Source organism: Mesoplodon mirus, assembly GCF_964341445.2.
Source record: "Mesoplodon mirus genome assembly, chromosome: 17".
NCBI lineage: Eukaryota > Metazoa > Chordata > Mammalia > Artiodactyla > Ziphiidae > Mesoplodon > Mesoplodon mirus.
The window spans coordinates 21,134,850-21,153,027 of NC_138993.1; the positions used below are offsets into that span (position 1 = coordinate 21,134,850).

Consider the following 18,178-nt stretch of genomic DNA (forward strand, 5'->3'; position numbering starts at 1 on the left):
CAGCCGCCGGACAGGCTTCACCCCACCCCCTCCTCGGTCCTTACTCTTTCACAGCTGATGGTAGGCAAGGTAACTGCTTCCATTCCATTCAAAGTGCTTGCAAATAAATAACACTTGGTACAAACGGGCCATGAAGAGCTCATTCTCCAGCTCCGCAACTGATCCTAAAGTACAAAGAGCAAACCTGTATTTTCCGCCAGACAAGACAGTCCAGCCCTTTCCAGCAAAGGGTATGTGCTGCCTAAGGTTGCCTGGGGTTAAATTATTATGCTCTCTTCAAGGACTCTGAACTGAGAACTTAAAATCTGTCTTGTCAAAGGCCTTCTTCTCTGATCCAATTAAGCCTGGGAAGCTCACTCCTTCTGGCAGATTCCCTTCCAAAAGGGCTCTGATCTGAGAATCAGGAAAGGCAGCTGCCTCTGGAGACCACCTTTATTTGGAAGTAAAACAGTCCAAGCCACTTTAATGCCAGGATGACTCCCTTTGTATATTGACATGAGAGGGGGGTTGAGGGCTTGATCATTTTGAAGAGCTGTGCCTTAATGAGGCCTTCATTTTTGAGTGAGTTTATTTGAAATTTTCCTACTAAATGCAAAGGGGTTTCAGGTGGCTCTGTCCGGTTGGCAGACAATGCTGTTTCTCTAAGCTATTTCCAAATAGCCTTCGCTGAAATAGGCACAAGCCGCAGAGAAAGCAAGCTGCACGAGCTTAACTCACAGAGCCAGCCGTGCATTTGGACCTCCCAGCCCTGGCCTCGCTCCCAGGAGGACCCCCACTGAATTCATTTGGAAAGGCCTGGGGGTCAGCCCAGGTGCCCAAGTCGAAGGCCAGTTAGAGGCCAGGAGGGACACACAACACCATGTGCTGGCCCTTTATTCCTGAGTACAGACTGGAAGAAAGCTGGGTCCAAAAGCAGAGCCAGCCAGTCAGCCCCCCACCTATGAAAAGGCTGAGCAGGCCCTAGCACTGTCTACTGTGCAGCATGACATGGAAACATGAATTCAGTCTCAGCTTCTAAAGATGAGTCACATTCCTTTTAGGCTGAAGAAAAATTTTGGAAAATATAAGGACACAATCCTCTGGATTATGAAGAAACGTGAAAGTAAGAACCCTCTCCCACCTTCCACCCCTTTGCCCGGCTCTCCCGGGTGCGTCTCGCTGTCTCCCACCTTCTGCCGTGTCCGTAACGGAGAGAGAAATGCTTGTTTCCTCACCTGAGCATCTACCAGGCTAGTACGGTCTCAGCTGCTGGGGATAAAACACAGAGCAAGCCAGACAAAGGATAAACCTCGAGGGGTTCATCCTTTGATTGTGCTGGGGGTGAGAGGGAGGGCAGGAGGTGAAGACAGCCAAGAAATCAGGGAATTTGCACATAAAACGGTTAATGGTACCATCGGAAGGGGATACTATGGGACCACACAAGAAGGGATCTGACCTAGATTTGCCTGGTTGGGGGGTGTCCAAAAAGTCATTAACACAAAGTTTAAGAAAGAGCCCCTTGCGCTTCCCTGGTGGCGCAGTGGTTGGGGGTCCACCTGCTGATGCAGGGGACATGGGTTCGTGCCCCAGTCTGGGAAGATCCCACATGCCGCGGAGCGGCTGGGCCCGTGAGCCATGGCCGCTGGGCCTGCACGTCCGGAGCCTGTGCTCTGCAACGGGAGAGGCCACAACAGTGAGAGGCCTGTGAACCACAAAAAAAAAAAAAAAAAAAAAAAAAAAAAGAGCCCCTTTACCAGATACTGAAGGCATTTGAGGTCCAGCTGTTAAGATGTGCCAATCATGGAGGTTGCCAGTTTTTTTGGGTCTAATCAAAACAAGTTTGAGCCAAGAGCCTAAGCCATCAGGCTACTTAATTCAGAAACTCAAAACCACCATATGGAACATCTTTCAGACAACCAGATCCAACTAACGTAGAAACAGCAGCAATACCCACGGCAGACACACCTAATCAATCATGGTGCTTTTTCTTGCTGAGCCAGGACACAGCTCCAGATTCCCTCTCAAGGAAGAGCTCCTGTCCCCATACCAGTGTAGGCCCCTGACCTAACTCCTACGGAATAACTGCTGCGGGCCAGTTATCGGATTCAAATTAATCTTCAAAACCATGTGAAGTTGGGTAAAGAAACTTAGGCCAAGAGAATAAGTGACATCCCTGAGATCACCCAGCCATTGTGTGGGCATGACCCACACTCAGGCCCAAGACCCCTCAGGTCAGACCCAGGGCTCATCCCCATGACATGTTCAATGAGCAACAAAAGGCAAGCGTGTCTGGGGAAGTAAAGGGCCTTTTAAGCCTGAGTCTCATGTCCCCACTGGAGTTAGAAGGCAGGCAGAAGAAGGAATTACCACCTTCAGTTTCTAGAGAGGGCAGGCCTGCCTCCCACCAAGATTCACACAATGGGGTACCCCCAAACAAGGACGGGGTTTCAGATGTTCAACAGCCAGAAACACAACAAATGCCTGTTGTTATGTTATTTCTGTTCCCTTTGGGCCAAAGACACCTGTGTCTTTCATTCCTTGGCAAGGCACACAGTAGGCACTCAATAAGTGTTTTTTCAATGGATGCAGGTATGCATGAGTTTTTGCTCCTTTTGGGAAATGAAGGCCTTTCAGGATACTCTACGTATGTCACATGCCCCGGGTAGGACTTCTAACTGGAGAGTGAAATTTGACATGACCGGATTCCCCATTTGTGCCTCACCATCACCCCTGCCCACTCCCTGCTCCTCTGAACACCTGAGGCCTACAAGGTTTGAGCTTTTTATGCAGAAAAGCAACACATTTCTAATTGATAAGAGGCATCCCCTCCGCGTTCAGGTTGTAGCCAGTCCCAAAGAAATCCCCCAGCCTCCTCTGAGATACAAAGTCATTTACTTCCAGGATCCAGACCACTATCTGACACCCCAGGCACACAGCCCCACGTCTCTGAACTCTCCGATTTCCAAGCCAAGGCTGGCATCACAGACGCATGACCTGCAGGCACGCAGGTCCTCACACTTGGGGCCCTGTGCTTGCTTTTAATACTCTGCTGTCGCCGTCTTGAAACCCTTAACAACTTTAGAACAAGGATCCCTGCATTTCCATCTTGCACGGAGACCCTCAGATTATGTAGCCTCTCCTACTCAGAGACAGCTCGCCTGGTGAAAAGAAGTGGGCGACCACTACACAGCTCGTGTCCTGAGCCACCAGAATCCAAAGCTCCCCGTGTGGAGGACACAGGTCTGTTGCCCTTCTGTGGGGCAGCGGGCTCCGTGCAGCATCATTTCAGAGTAACCTGATGGGTCTCTGCAGGCAGCATGATCCCACTTTAAGAAAACGGAGGCTCAGAAAGGCAGCCTAAAGCCTCCCCGCTAATAAAGACAGAGCTGGATAAACAGCACAAACCAGAAAATCCAAGACTTGAGCATTCTGACAGGAGAAAAACATGAGCACATCCATGTCCTCTTTTATCATTACAGTTCAGAAATGCTTTATATTATTAATTTCTAATTGATACTCAGGAACAGCAGCTGGGCTCACATCAGCTTCTTCCCCTGGACAAATCATTCCCACTCTGGAAACAAGCACTGGAGGAGGACTCCTCGGAGAGGAGACTGGGGCCCGCTTCCACGCTTCTCACAAAGGTCTTTTATTGACTCTGCCCCTGCTCACCTCTCTCTCACTTTCCTGAGGAAAATCTCCCCCTGTGAGCTCTAATGAGCGGCCCCTTTAGTTCCTCAGGTGCGCACAGGCGTGGTTCTTCCCCACCCCCACCTCCCCATCCTCACTGACACCACCTCAGACACCTTCATCTCCCTAGTGTCCCTGACTCCCATCCTCTCCTTTCTCAGTCCTTTCTTCATATTGTTTCCAGCAAAATCTTTTAAAAACTCTTCACTGGCCCTCCATGGCCTCCAGGAAAATCCCACATTCCTCATGTGGCTTAGAAGGCCCTCACTTTTTCCTCTCCAGACACACTGGCTTTTTGGTTATTCATCAGGGCCAGGCATCCCTGCCACAGGGCCTTTGGACGTGCTGTCCTCTGCCTAGAGCACTCTTCATTCCCATATCCTTGTGATTTGCTCCCTCACTTTATTCAGGCCTCTGCTTAAATGTCACCTTCTCAGAAATAGTTTCCTTGGCTACCCTTTACAAACCAGTGCATACGCTTGCACACGCACACACACACACATCATTTTCCATCCTTCTCACTTGCTGAATGTTTCTTCAGGGCACTCCTAGCCACTGGCACGTTAAGTTTTTATCTATTCACTTGTTTAACACCATCTCCCCTACTAGAACAGGCAGCAGGGAATGTGGCATCCCCGATACCTAGGACAGTTTCTGGCACACGAGTACACAACAGATATTTACTGAGTGAGTGAATAAAGGAATGCCCTAGCCCTGCCTGCCTCTCCTGAGTCGCCTGTCATCACTAAGCCGGTCCCAGATTAGCTTTCAACCATGTCATGCTTACGCTAGGAATTCTGCCTGGCATACTAGAGAAAACTTCCACCAGGAGTGTCCTCGACCGCCAGGCCTGGATACGGTCCCTGTGAGCTCTCGTGGCACCCTCTGTGTTAGTTCGCAACCTCGGGGTTCCCCGGGTGAAATTCGAAATTAGCCCCCGTAAGCAGAGGGCAAGGAGAGACCAAAGAAAGAAGCAGCCCGCTCCAGATTGGCAGGTGGCAGGTTTAACAAGCAAGAGAACTTAACATGGCGACGCTTGTCTTGGACGGCGCAAGCCTTGCAGATTTCCACCCCCGCCGACGAGAACCTTAAAGTTTAGATGGAGGCCTTACCTGGCTTCAGGCACGTATCCCTCCAGATGGGCTCAACAGCACACTGCTCGCAAAGCTGCGTCGTTGAAACGGGCTCGCACTGTGGGGCCCATGGGCAGAACGTACATTCCAAGGACGGGGAGGGGGTGGGGGGCCTTCCATTGCCCCGGCCAGCTTGCTGGTCAAGAGACGGTCACATTCTCTCCGAGACCTCCTCCAACACTGTGTTGGCCCCAGTGGTGGGACAACCAACCTCTCTTAACTGACCTCCCCCAAACCTAGTTGCCGAGGGAACCGGGCCCTCTTCCGGGGAAGAGCGTCCTGGCTGATACCGGCCGCGCCGGAAGCTCCTCCTACCGCTGCGCCCCCTGGTGGTCGGACACCCGCCAAGGGTCCCTGGGAGCGGGGATGGTTCTCCGGTGGTCCTTACGGGTTTACTCCCCAAATTCAATTGTTATAAAAATGGACCAAAATGAAGATAAAAAGAAACTTGCTGTTGCTGTGAACACTAAGTGCAATGCTTTTAAGATGACTCAATAAGAAAATAGCTTTTAAAAAAACTGCTTTGAACAAGATGTGGACCAAACATACACAGAAGCTTGGGGCATATACAGAAATTTTTTTTAAGTCTACAGTTCTGCACTCAGACTCTGTAGAAATTGCCAAAACTGAAAGTTATAGATAATAAATTATGAATGGGGTTTAAGCAAAAATGACCACAGAGCCTTGCACTTAAAAATGATATGTTAGTACACATTTCTGTTTTAAGTTAAAACAAGCATGTTTAAGGCACGTTTCTTTTTTTAATGATTCCCCACTTTAGCCTATTTTTCTCCCATTAACAGAATCAGCAGCCACACTTGTTACTGGCATGTGGCTGGTGTGTCACCCCTCACATCCCCAAGTCTGGACCGGGTGGTCTTCACCGTGGTGTCTGGCATCTGGCACTAAGCTGGCCCATCATAGGCCCCTAATAAATGTCTGCTGAATGAATGAATGAAAAAAATAAGAGAGCTTGGGGGAATATGGCCAGTATCCCAAATCCTCAAGCTCTCTTTGGTGACCTAAGAGAAACAGATCTAAGTTTTCTTTCTCTTTTCTACCAAAGACTTATTTAACCAAAGGGCTACAGAGACTACTTTCACATTCCACTTATGTGATCTACCACCACAAGATGAGGAGTCTGAGAAAGGAGTCAAACAATCTCGTCATCTTGTTCGCAGTAAGAAGACGTTAGAAATACACACAGACTGGATAAAGAGCAAGATTAAGGTAAGTGTGGCAGCTGGCGTTTGCACTTTGCACAGGGTTTTGTTTTGTTTTTTGTTTTTTTGCCCAGGTAAGACATATACACACACCATCAGGGAGCTGTCAGGACCAATACACAACATGAATACAAACAAGAAAAATATGCCCCATGTATAGAGGCAACCTGATGTATGGGTTATCACAGACTGACTAGAACTTGTACTAGGGGTCGTTGAGACTCTTCTCCTTGTAGGGCCTACGTTAAGCAATTCGGTGGGGTTGGGAGTAAAGGAAAGGAAATATATATTATAATATACAGGTCCCTCCCCTAACAAATTTAAAATCTATATCGAAAAGCAATCACATAGGGTCTTGCCTGGTGGTGCAGTGGTTAAGAATCTGCCTGCCAATGCAGGGGTCACAGGTTTGAGCCCTGGTCTGGGAAGATCCCACATGCCGCGGAGCAACTAAGCCTGTGTGCCTGCGTGCCACAACTACTGAAGCCCACGTGCCTAGAGCCCCATTCCCCACCCTGTCCTGCCCTGGAGCTTTTGTTCCTGGAGCATCTGTCTCCTAACCAATTTTAAATGTCCTTCCTGCAGCCAGGGGGAAGGTTCTCCCCCAAGATCTCTAAGCAAAGGAGCCTGCCTAACCCACCATTCACGTATGCTGCCCAAAAGGCCCATGAGGAGTGGGACATTTGGTTGTTTTTTGTTTTTACAAATGGGCGATAAATTCCAAGAGTTTGCTGAGGCAGGTAGCACTGTTTATAAGTGTGTGCTGGTGTTCAGGCAAAATCCAGCCCAGCCAGCATCTCCACAGCAGTCAGGGAGAGACTGCAGACAGACAGGAGCCAGGGAGAGCTCAGGGGCAGACAGAGAGACAGCAATGGGGAGAACTCACAGACAGATGGCAGCTGTCTCATAGCTCAGGGTCCTGCCTATAAGACACTGTTTTCCCTCTAGTAGAACTGAAGGAAGGCCAGAGATGTAGTCTCTTCTCTATTAACTTTTAGCTCTTAACCTCCTACTCTGTCCCCAAGCCAATAGTGTTGAGATTTGGGCTTTTAGATGTGCTATTTGTGATATATTTCCCAGTGAGAGAAAATGTGACAACTCTACCTCTGTGTCAGAGATTTTTCTTTGCCCATGGGGTCCTTATCATTAGGAAAATATCATTCCATGACAAGTGAATTTGACAAGAAGGAAGCATCTTGAGAAATTCTAGCTTTCAGGTGGCTTTTGAAAATAAGACCTAAAATACAAAATCCTCTCCCATGAACATTATCTAGAAGCTTCTTACGAGCTCTCGATAAGGAAGAAACCAACCACAGATGTCCTTATAAAGCACTTTTTTTTAGGTTTAAAAAAAAAGAGAGAGAGAGCAGTGATTTGCAGTGTAAATGTACCAGGTGGCTGGGAGCTTAATGGCTAGAGGCAGTGTGTTTCCATGGGGGCGGGGGGAAGGGATGGGAGGCAGACTGTGGGAGTCTGGCTCCCCTCTCACTGGATAGCCTTGTGTAAGTCAGGTAGCCTCTCTTAAACAGGGATTAATGACAGTGTCTCCTCCATTGGGTCACTGTGTCATGGAAGTAAAGTGCTGAGCGCAGTGCTGGGTAGGGACAAGAGTCAGTTCCAGGATCATCATCATCACCGCACACAGAGATTCCTGGGCATTTAAAGGCCACACCCTGCAGAGCCCATAGCAGCTCCTCCTCAACCAGCTGCCCCTCTTTCTTTCATTGTCTCAGATTTTGGCATCCTGCTGTGAGCTCTCTTGAACAAAGGATTCTTCAACTGTTAAAAATAAGAGCTCAAAAACCACTGACCTGGGCTTCCCTGGTGGCGCAGTGGTTGGGAGTCCGCCTGCCAATGCAGGGGACACGGGTTCGTGCCCTGGTCCGGGAAGATCCCACATGCCGCGGAGCGGCTGGGCCTGTGAGCCATGGCTGCTGAGCCTGTGCGTCCGGAGCCTGTGCTCCGCAACGGGAGGGGCCACAGCAGTGAGAGGCCTGCGTACTGCAAAAAAAAAAAAAAAAAAAAAACCACTGACCTGACATCTAGTTAGAGTAACACGGGACACAAGATGACTTTAAAAGGCGTCCTGCTACAAACACCTGGGAAATTTAGACAAAATGAAAAAAGCATCCTTTGAAACACAGAGTGTATAAGAAAGTGAGGGAGGTAATACCAGAAATAGAAACTGGAAAACGAGAAGAGAGAGAGCGAGAAGAGTGTGGGTGAGGTGGGTGTGTCCTGGTGGAGGGGAGGGGTGGGAAGCAGGAGAAGAACTGTCCTGATAACCCAAGGGCTTGGGTTTTAATGCCTGATGGGGACACCGAGGGAGTTGGAGGACAGGCATCCTTCTCAAGCACAAGTGAAACAGCTATAATAAGTGACGACACACTCGGCCACAAAACAAGTCACAGAAAACACTAAAGAGCTGATACCATATAGACACGGTTTCGAACCCTGGTCCGGGAAGATCTCATATGCCGCAGAGCAACTAAGCCCGTGCACCACAACTACTGAGCCTGCACTCTAGAGCCTGCAAGCCACAACTACTGAGCCCACGTGCCGCAGCAACTGAAGCCCGCATGCCTAGAGCCTGTGCTCCACAACAAGAGAAGCCACCGGAGTGAGAAGCCTGCCCACCGCAACGAAGAGTAGCCCCCGCTCACCGCAACTGGAGAAAGCCTGTGCGCAGCAACAAAGACCCAACACAGCCAAAAATAAATAATGAATAAATTAAAAAAAATAAAATCTGCACACACACATGCACAGAGCGATCCATCTCAGCCTGCTTGTCACATAGACAGGTAAACCGAGGCCCTGAGAAGATTCCCACCTGGAATCCCTAGCAAGTTGTTGGTGGTTATGGGTGGGGGAGTGATGGGTGGGTGGCATGCGGGAATCAGAGAGTAAGTAGACTGATCTCAAGCCTTCTAGTGACAACACCATGCTCTGATTAGGGACAATCAGACCCTGCGAACTTTTCACAGGCTTGTCTCTTCTTCCTAGGTACATCAAGGTGATGGAAAAATCATTCTCTACCCCAGTGAGATTGTCTTCCAAATTCTCTTTCCTGATGGATCAGGCCAGATATAGTATCCACTGGAGCACAGGGACACATATGATGCCTGAAAAGTCTGTGATTCGGGGCCGGGGCATGGGTTTTACTGGGGCCTGCGTCCTCCGCAGGGCTCTGCCCTCTCCAGGGGACCCCAAGAGACTACTTGTGCCTTAACCATCTCCCAGTTATCCATCAGGACACCTGGCTCTGCTCATCCTCAGTATAAAAGAGGAAAAGTTCACATACATCATTCTGGAAGACAGTGAAAATATGTGTGTCCGGGCCCTTATCAACAACTCTGGCCATGCCACCTTCTATGATGAAAATGGAAATATCTGGTAAGCTTGGGTCGTGAGTCTCAAACACCCCTCCCCGAGGAGAAGCAGTGTGATTAAGGTTTTGATTCCCAGTCTGCACAGCTGTCCTCTCTCTGGGTAAGCTTCTCTTTCTGTCTCTCATTCACTTATGAATTCATTCATCCGGCTCACACATGGGGAGATGGGTATCATGATGGGCCAGTAAGACAGGTCCCTGACCTCAGATGGCACACTATCCTTTTTGCACCATTGCTTCCCCGCAAGGAAATAGCAATCACGGACTCAAAGCTGGAGTAAGGTGGGACCCTTTTGGTTTCAGCTCTCTATATCATTTAAGAATCAAACTTCATGAGAATTACCTTAGAAAGACCCAGTGACCCTCTGTTCCAGGTGCCTCGAAGAGGAGGGTATGGTGAGTGGTTTGGAGGGGCTTGTATTGTATTTTAAAAACATAACTTCTAAATATTTCATTGTAACTAACTTAGTTGTTATGTTCCCATTTCTGGTAATGGTGGGAAACCTCATCTTACCAATTCGAGGTAATTCAGTCGCTTCAGAATTTTTCTCCACCTCTTTGGTGTAAGAACTCTGTCTTTTCAGGATTTCTCCCTTGCCTTCTGCTCTAATTGGTCATGGAGTGGGAAATGCATATTGTCTTGAACCAACTTTATACTTCTTGATAGTCAAAGCCAAATTTTTTTTTAATTCCCAAAAAAGATTTTCATTCTCCAGGCCTTGGTTTTTAAGAATATTTTCTCTGCTATGAGGTTTTCAACACCATTTCCTAGTTGACTACTTTGTTCTCAGGGGTATCTGCCCTTCCTGGAGGGAACTTTTTATAGAAATTGATGTCTGAAATACTACAAAGCTACAGTAATCAAAACAGTGTGGTACTGGCACATAAGCAGACATATGGATCAATGGAACAGAACAGAGAGCCCAGAAACAAACCCACACACCTATGGTCAATTAATCTTCAACAAAGGAGGCAAGAATATACAATGGAGGAAAGACAGGCTCTTCAGCAAGTGGTGTTGGGAAAGCTGGACAGCCTCATGTAAATCAATGAAGTTAGAACACACCTTCACACCATACACAAAAATAAACTCAAAATGGCTTAAAGACCTATATATAATACATGACACCACAAAACTCCTAGAAGAGAACATAGGCAAAACATTCTCTGACATAAATCATAGCAATATTTTCTTAGATCAGTCTCCCAAGGCAAAAGAAATAAAAGCCAAAATAAACAAATGGGACCTAATCAAACTTATAAGCCTTTGCACAGCAAAGGAAACCATAAACAAAATGAAATGACAGCCTACAGACTGGGAGAAAATACTTGCAAATGATGCCGCCGACAAGGGCTTAATATCTAAAATATACAAACAGCTCATACAACTCAATATCAAAAAAATAAACAACCCAATCAAAAGAAGACTTAAATAGACATTTCTCTAAAGAAGACATGCAGATGGCCAATAGATACATGAAAAGATGCTCGACATCACTAATTATTAGAGAAATGCAAATCAAAACTACAACGAGGTATCACCTCACACCAATCAGAATGGCCATCATTAAAAAACCTACAAACAGTAAATGCTGGAGAGGGTGTGGAGAAAAGGGAACCCTCCTGCACTGTTGGTGGGAATGTACACTGGTGCAGCCACTATGGAGAACAGTATGGAGGTTCTTTAAAAAACTAAAAATAGAGCTACCATATGCCCCAGCAATCCCACTCCTGGGCATATATCTGGAAAAGATGAAAACTCTAATCCAAAAAGAAATATGTACCACAATGTTCATAGCAGCACTGTTTACAATAGCCAAGACATGGAAGCAAACCAAGTGCCCATCAACAGATGAATGGATAAAGAAGATGTGGCATATTTATATAACGGAATATTACTCAGACATAGAAAAGAATGAAATAATTCCATCTGCAGCAACATGGATGGACCTAGAGATTATCATACCAAGTGAAGTAAGTCAGAGAAAGACAAATATTATATGATATCACTTATATATGGAATCTAAAAAATAATACAGATGAATTTATTTACAAGACAGAAACAGACCAAAAAAAAAAACAAACTTATGGTTACCAAAGGGGAAAGAGTAGGGGGAGGGACAAATTAGGAGTACTGTATTAACAGATACACACTACTATATATAAAATAGATAAACAACAAGGATTTACTGTATAGCCCAAGGAACTATATTCAGTATCTTGTAATAACCTATAATGGAAAAGAATCTGAAAATATATATATAAAACGGAATCACTGTGCTATACACCTGAAACTAACACAATATTGTAAATCAACTCCACGTCAATAAAAAAAAATTTTTTTAAAGAAGGAAATTGATGTCTAAAAAGGGGAAGAAAGTACTGGATACAAGAAGCATCTGGGAGTGGGGACCAGAAACTCAGTCAATTATCTCCAACAGCATCTGCTACATACAGTAGGGCCTCTTCTCCCTAATGACACTTAAATTTTATGGCCACAAGAGACCTGGGGAAAATCTACTTTCATATTCTTGTTGAGGAAACTTAGGTGCAGAGAAAATGATGAGTCGTTCACCCCAAGCCATACGTAAAATCACAGGGGAGCAGTTTTATGGAATTTTGACTCAGTCTGAAGTAAAGCATTCTTTTAAATTATCAAATAAAGTTTGCGAGACAAACAACATCTTATCCCAGTGCATCAAAACCCAAGGGGAGGGGCTTCCCTGGTGGCGCAGTGGTTAGGACTCTGCCTGCCAATGCAGGGGACACGGGTTCGAGTCCTGGTCCGGGAAGGTTCCACATGCCACGGAGCAACTAAGCCCGTGCGCCACAACTACTGAAGCCTGTGCTCTAGAGCCTGTACTCTGCAACAAGAGAAGCCACTGCAATGAGAAGCCCCCGCTCGCCGCAACTAGAGAAAGCCCGCGCACAGCAACGAAAGACCTAACACAGCCAAAAAATAAATAAAATCTGTTAAAAAAAAAAAAAAAAAGACCCAAGGGGAAGGATGGTGCTCAGAGGTGGGGAATGGCTGTCCCCCGCCTCGAGACTCTGGTTCTGTAGGTCTGGGGCGGGGCCTGGAGATGTGCATTCTTTCAAAGCTTCCCAAGAGATTGTAAGGGTTGGCTGGTACTGGAGCCCAGGCCAGTGTGCCCACCCGTCTCCCAGGGCTGTGGCACCCACTCGGGGCTGTAAGATAAAGACAGGGGACTCCGAGGCAATACATCCCGTCCCCTCCCGGGGGTGGCTGCTGTGTGACACCACAGACCGTTCCTGGGACTCCAGGAAAGCCTCAACTCCATGAGGAAATGGGCCCAGAGGTCCTGTCCTGGGGGAGAGCAGTGACCAGTGGTTGAACCTCTCTTCCTCTGGGCAGCCCAGCTTCCAGGCCCAGGCACTCGCCTCGTGGTCCCCTCCTGGCCCAGGAGCCCCTAACTTCTCATCTCCCGTCTCTTTCCTTGGGACCTGCAGACCTCTTGCCTTGGAAGTTTTTCGGAGACTGTGTTGACCACTTCACAGCTCCTGATTCTCCAGAGTGTGGGACGTACCTCCCTTTCTAACCCTGGACTCCTCCTTCACGGGGAAACTGGGACGCTTACAACCAAGAGGCTGTGGGATGTTGAAGGAGAATCGGTTCTGCTCAGAGTGGGCCCCGAAAATCTAAGCAAGGGGCCCGGGCAGCATCCTGCCCCCAGGGCCACAGGCCAGGGCCCGGGCCCCCGAGGGCCTCCGCTCTCACCCGCCGCCCGTCAGCGGGCCCCCATGGCAGGAGAGCCTCCACAGACGTGTCACTGTTGCTTTCTCTTGCCCTTCCTTCTTGCTGCTGGCCGAGCAGGCTGAGTGGGAGAGGAGAAGCGCTCCCACCCCGGCTTCCCCGGCAGGGCCCGGCCGCTCTGCGCACAGGCCGGGAGGCCCCAGGCGGGCCCTGCGCGCTCAGCTGTAAGCAGTTCATTGCCAAGGCTTTCTTACTGCCGCTCCCAAGGGCAGCTGCATCTTCTCTCTCTGGGTGAAGCTCTCATCTCATTTGACTTCAACCAAAGTGGCGCCACGGATGGCATTTCAGGCATCAGAGGCCTGGATGGGAGAGGGACTGTCCCTGTGTAAAGCCTCACACCCATCACCCCTGAAAGTTCACACCACGGGGCAGAGCGCCCCAAGCTGCTTCCGCCCGCGGGGGTGGCGGCACCCGAGAAGACTAATGCCACCGCAGAGGGACTCGGCCCCTGACGGACTTCACGGTCAGAACTGCAGGCCCCTCGTCACTGGGACAGAGATCCTGTGGCAAAGGCCCTCCACGCCGTTTGGGAACATTCAGCGGCTGCACCAGGGCCCCGCCCACCCTCGTCACTGCCGGGAATCCCACGGCTCCCCTGGTCCAGCCCCGCCTCCGTTCCTCCTTTGCATCACAGGCCCCGGGAAGGATGGAGCACCAAGCTGACTGGAGGACTGAATACTTCCTGGGTCTTTTTTTTTTTTTTTTCCTGCGGTACGCGGGCCTCTCACTGCTGTGGCCTCTCCCGTTGCGGCGCACAGGCTCCGGACGCGCAGACTCAGCGGCCATGACTCACGGGCCCAGCCGCTCCGCGGCATGTGGGATCTTCCCGGACCGGGGCACGAACCCGTGTGCCCTGCATCGGCAGGCGGACTCTCAACCACTGCGCCACCAGGGAAGCCCTTGGGTCATTTTTTGATTCCATCTCCTCAGGGAAGGCAGAAGGCACGGCTGAAGTTTGCCGGCTGTGTGGAAACTAAGCATCACCTCCACCCTCCAGGCCCAGGCTTGAGGAACCGCAGACCAGGCCTCCCTCCAGAGCTCAGGATCCCCACACACAGCAAGGGTCCCAGACCTGCCTAAACTCGGGGTCCCTGGTGGTGGGTCCCGCCAGCTCCACAGTTTGGGTCTTTACACCCCCTGAGAAGAAGCCTTCCATTTCACACCATTTCTGGGTGTTCTAGACCCCAATTTCTTGAAGGAGCCTTAGCCCAGAACTGGATACCAACAGGCTGAGACAGATCCTAACCCTGGGAAATGGGGAGGGCCTCGTGCAAAAATTCTGATGGGAGCCATTTAAAGGGTTAGAAGCTAGCGGGGATCCGCTCCCCTGCAGCGTGAAAGAAGACTCCTCTTTGCCCTCCTCTCCATCAATGATAATAAGGAGATCCTAATGTTCAACGACTTACTGCTTTGTACAGGCACTTAATCCTCACAAGTACCCTATGAGTAAAGCACTGTTATTATCTGCATTTTACTGAGGCACAGAGAGGTTAAGTAACTGGCCCAAGGTCACACAGCTTGCCAGTGGCAGAGCCAGGCTATGAACCTAGAAAGTCTGGCTCCAGAGCCCAGGTTTTTAATTCATTACATGCATCACAGCCTCTTGTCTAGGTAAAGAGGGATGTGGTTGGACAGGCCCTCCAGGTCCCACCTGCCAAGGCCCCATGTTGGGGGGGAAAGAGCAAGGGTGGGAGGGGAGGAAGGAGGGGCGGGCTTGCACCCCTGGGAGAGGCTGTGCCCTCGCTCCCAGGGCCCAGTGCTGTGGCCGCCTGATGCCTTCTTGGTCTAGGTTGAACTTGAGCCCAAACCTGGGATACTACTTCGCCAGAGACAAGTACCAGAAGGCCTGGAACTGGTGCGATCTGAACCTCCACATCCATGCACCCCCCGTCCAGCCCATCTCCTTGAAAATCAACCAGTACATCAAGGTGCAAATAAGGAGCCAGGATAAGATCATCTTCCGCTTCATCCACAAAAGGAAGCACATTTGCTTAAACCTAGGCACCAAGTACAAGGTAAGGTCTCAACTCCCCACGTCTTCTGCCAGGTGGGGAACTACCTGCACGCAAGCCACTGCTGGCTTGAACTGGTCCGTGCCCAGGCCTCCAGGCCATGTTCTTCAACCCTCCAACCCCTAGGGAAACGAGGCTCCCTCCCCTGACCCGATGCTTGACCATATACAAAGCAATCATTTAACTTCCGAACACTTACCATGTAACATAAGATTCGGAGCTGAGGAAACTGACATTCTCATCCCAGCAAGACCCAGACACGCTCCAAGGGAGCTCCAGATGGATGTGGGGCTCATAGGCAGACACCATGAGGGCCTCACTCTCCTGCTGTGCTAGGGAATCCAAGGGGAGAAGCTGGACACCCCCAGGAGGGCACAGCCTTTGGAAGGCAGGTCACACCATGGCCCAGCAGCTGGCCACCCTTTGGTTTGGGGTCAGGTTGGGATGTGGCCATGGGCACAGGCCAAGTAAGTGTCTTGGGGAAGCAGCAGCAAGGTTGCTGGTGGTAGGGCTGGGTTCACAGATTTGCCCTGGAGAGTGACGTTTCCAGGGAAGACTCGGTCATGGCCACAGGGTCCTAATCCTGACGCAGGGCGAGCTTGGTGCCCAGGTAGCATTAACCCTCACAAGCCGCCTGTGAATTCCCACAGTACATCACCCCGGCGGTGCTGAGCAAAATGAAGAAGAAAGCAGTCCTGGAGATGGAATTCAGTTCAACGGCTCGGAAGATCCAGATCCTTCTGGGGAAAATGAGGAAGATCATGAGTATACTGACCATATCTGATTTGGAATGCTTCATACAGGGCATCAAGGTCTTGCCAACAAGACACTATGAGTTGCAGGAGGAACTCTCACCTTCCAAGCAGGGGCAGTCACCAAACTGTGCTGCTTCGGCACGTGCTGAATGTTTTGGGGAGGTGGAGGTGTCCGAAGCCCCGAGGAAACCCCCAAAGCTCTAGTTCATACCTTGTGAGAGCTGGTTTGTAATTTGGGACCTATCACAGCTCCTTGATTTGGAGGGGGAAAAAAAAAAGTTTTTCAGGGGCAGAGAGGGGCTGACAGAGTCTGTGGCTGGGCACAGAAGAGACTTAATCATGCGCCCTGCCAGCATTAGAAGCAAATTGTTTCAGTAGACAATACATGTCAACACCTGTCCCGCTTGCTTCTAACTGATCACATGAATGCAGATGTTCTTTTGTGAATTTCCCATGCTTGGGTTGACTCAGGACACAGACTATCTCAAAGCCTAGCTCTGCCCACTGTTGGCTGTGTGACCTTGGGCAAGTAGCTCTCTGCCTCAGTTTCCTCATCTGTAAAATGGGTCTAGAAATAGTAGCTTCACAAACACCCCCTCTTCCACCCCCGCCAAGACAGAGGGACGCCCAGTCAGCAAAGCAGCACCAGCCTGCAGCCAGTCCCCCAAACCAGGAGCCCGAAAGGACCCACACTTAAACTCTCTTCAATAGCTGGGCCCCTTTTGGTCACTGGTTACAGTCACCAACTCAAACAGGTAAAGCAAAATGGGAAACGTGTAATCTGGATGGAAGATGCAATGGGTCTCAGAAAGGACTGGCACGTGGGAGGGCTCCAGGAGCCAGGAGGACTTTCGTTCTCAGCTCTGCGACACTGGTCTTGCTCCAAAGACGTGTTTCCTATGCATCTCAGTTCACATGGCTTTGTCTCCTGGTCTTTCTCAAAAGATTCCAGTGGTCTCTATTGGCCTGGCTTGATCAGGAGGCCAACCTTGGTGTGATCCAGTAAGGGAGGGTGGGGTTATGTCTTGTCTCCTAGTCGATGTCAAGCATGGAGAGGGGCAGTAGTTTCTAGAAAAGGGGGACTCAGGAGCTGGGCAATCCCCGATAGCGTGCCTTTTATATGTCCCTGGGACACTGCAAACTTCCCAGGATGGCCTCAACTGCAGCCTGAACCAAAAGAGTATAGGAAACACCTCCTTCCCGGCTCAGCCTAGCAATTAGCCAGCGGATCCCGGCTGTGAACAGACAGCCCAGCCCCACCTTCGCGGGCCCGCTCTCCGGCCGATCCCACGCTGCCCTCACCAAAGTCCCGTCCTCACCCCAAATCCCGACAACTGCGCACCTGGGGTGGGACCAGGGTGGTCAGGCTGGCAGTAGCGGGGTGTTGCACGGTCACTTCCCCTGTGTGACTATCACACCTTGTTGGCAAGTAGCATCATCAGCTAAAACAACAGGTACTTTGTTGCCCGGTAGTGACCGCTGGGGAGCAGACCGTCACAGGCCACACAGTGCTTGGGTTGACTCAGGACACAGCCATTCTAGGGACCTTGTTAGTTTACACCTCCGCTGGTGTGGGCAGAGGTCCCTTCTCTTATCAGGCCCTGGAGACAAGAAGCTCCGGAGTTGCGTCTCACAGCAAACAAATCCTCCCGAGCCTGTGTGCATCTCAGAGCCCCAACGTTCCTCCCACGTGCGCCCGGGAAGCAGACAGCCCTGGTGGGAGTCTTGGTGCCACCACCCGCTAGCTGTGCGACCTTGGCCACGGCAGTGAGCCCCTCTGCGACTCTGTTTCCTCATCTGGAACAGGAGGGCAATCACCAACACACCTCGCAGAGTTATAGTGAAAATGAAAGCAGGTGGCGTCAGTGAAGCGCTCAGCGTGGCGCTTCACAGATGTGGGCACTTTATTATCATCCGCCAGTGCCTCTCCCTGGTCTTTCTCCTTCCACAAAACCTGAAGACATGACTCACCCCATTAACACAGAGATTGTCAGCAGGTGGCCTCGCAGAGGCATTGTGCTTGGTCAGCTCCCTGTTTTAAATATTCTATTGCCAACGTCTATATAGACAGAGTATTTCACGTAGATTTTAGGCATTTCCAGCCTCTCTTGTAGCTGCTGCTCTGTTCGAGTGTTATCACCGGCCGGACAGAATTACCCAGCACTCAGGGACTATTTCGTAAGGAAAAGGGAGTTACCTCACAGATTGTGAAGGAAGTAGTGA

The 18,178-nt window shown here is 49.9% G+C and overlaps 1 protein-coding gene across 1 annotated transcript in view; it reads left to right on the forward strand.

The window, feature by feature from the left end:
- The window catches only part of ERICH6B (glutamate rich 6B), a 43,199-nt gene extending 26,920 nt beyond the window's left edge, over nucleotides 1-16,279 (forward strand). The window contains exons 5-11 of the mRNA XM_082602136.1: nucleotides 1,041-1,183; nucleotides 4,564-4,619; nucleotides 9,029-9,114; nucleotides 9,266-9,418; nucleotides 14,978-15,203; nucleotides 15,537-15,588; nucleotides 15,831-16,279. Coding sequence (XP_082458262.1) covers nucleotides 1,041-1,183; nucleotides 4,564-4,619; nucleotides 9,029-9,114; nucleotides 9,266-9,418; nucleotides 14,978-15,203; nucleotides 15,537-15,588; nucleotides 15,831-16,159 — 1,045 coding nt within the window. The 3' untranslated portion in view covers nucleotides 16,160-16,279. The remainder of the gene's footprint in view (nucleotides 1-1,040; nucleotides 1,184-4,563; nucleotides 4,620-9,028; nucleotides 9,115-9,265; nucleotides 9,419-14,977; nucleotides 15,204-15,536; nucleotides 15,589-15,830) is intronic.
- The last annotated feature ends 1,899 nt before the right edge of the window (nucleotides 16,280-18,178 follow it).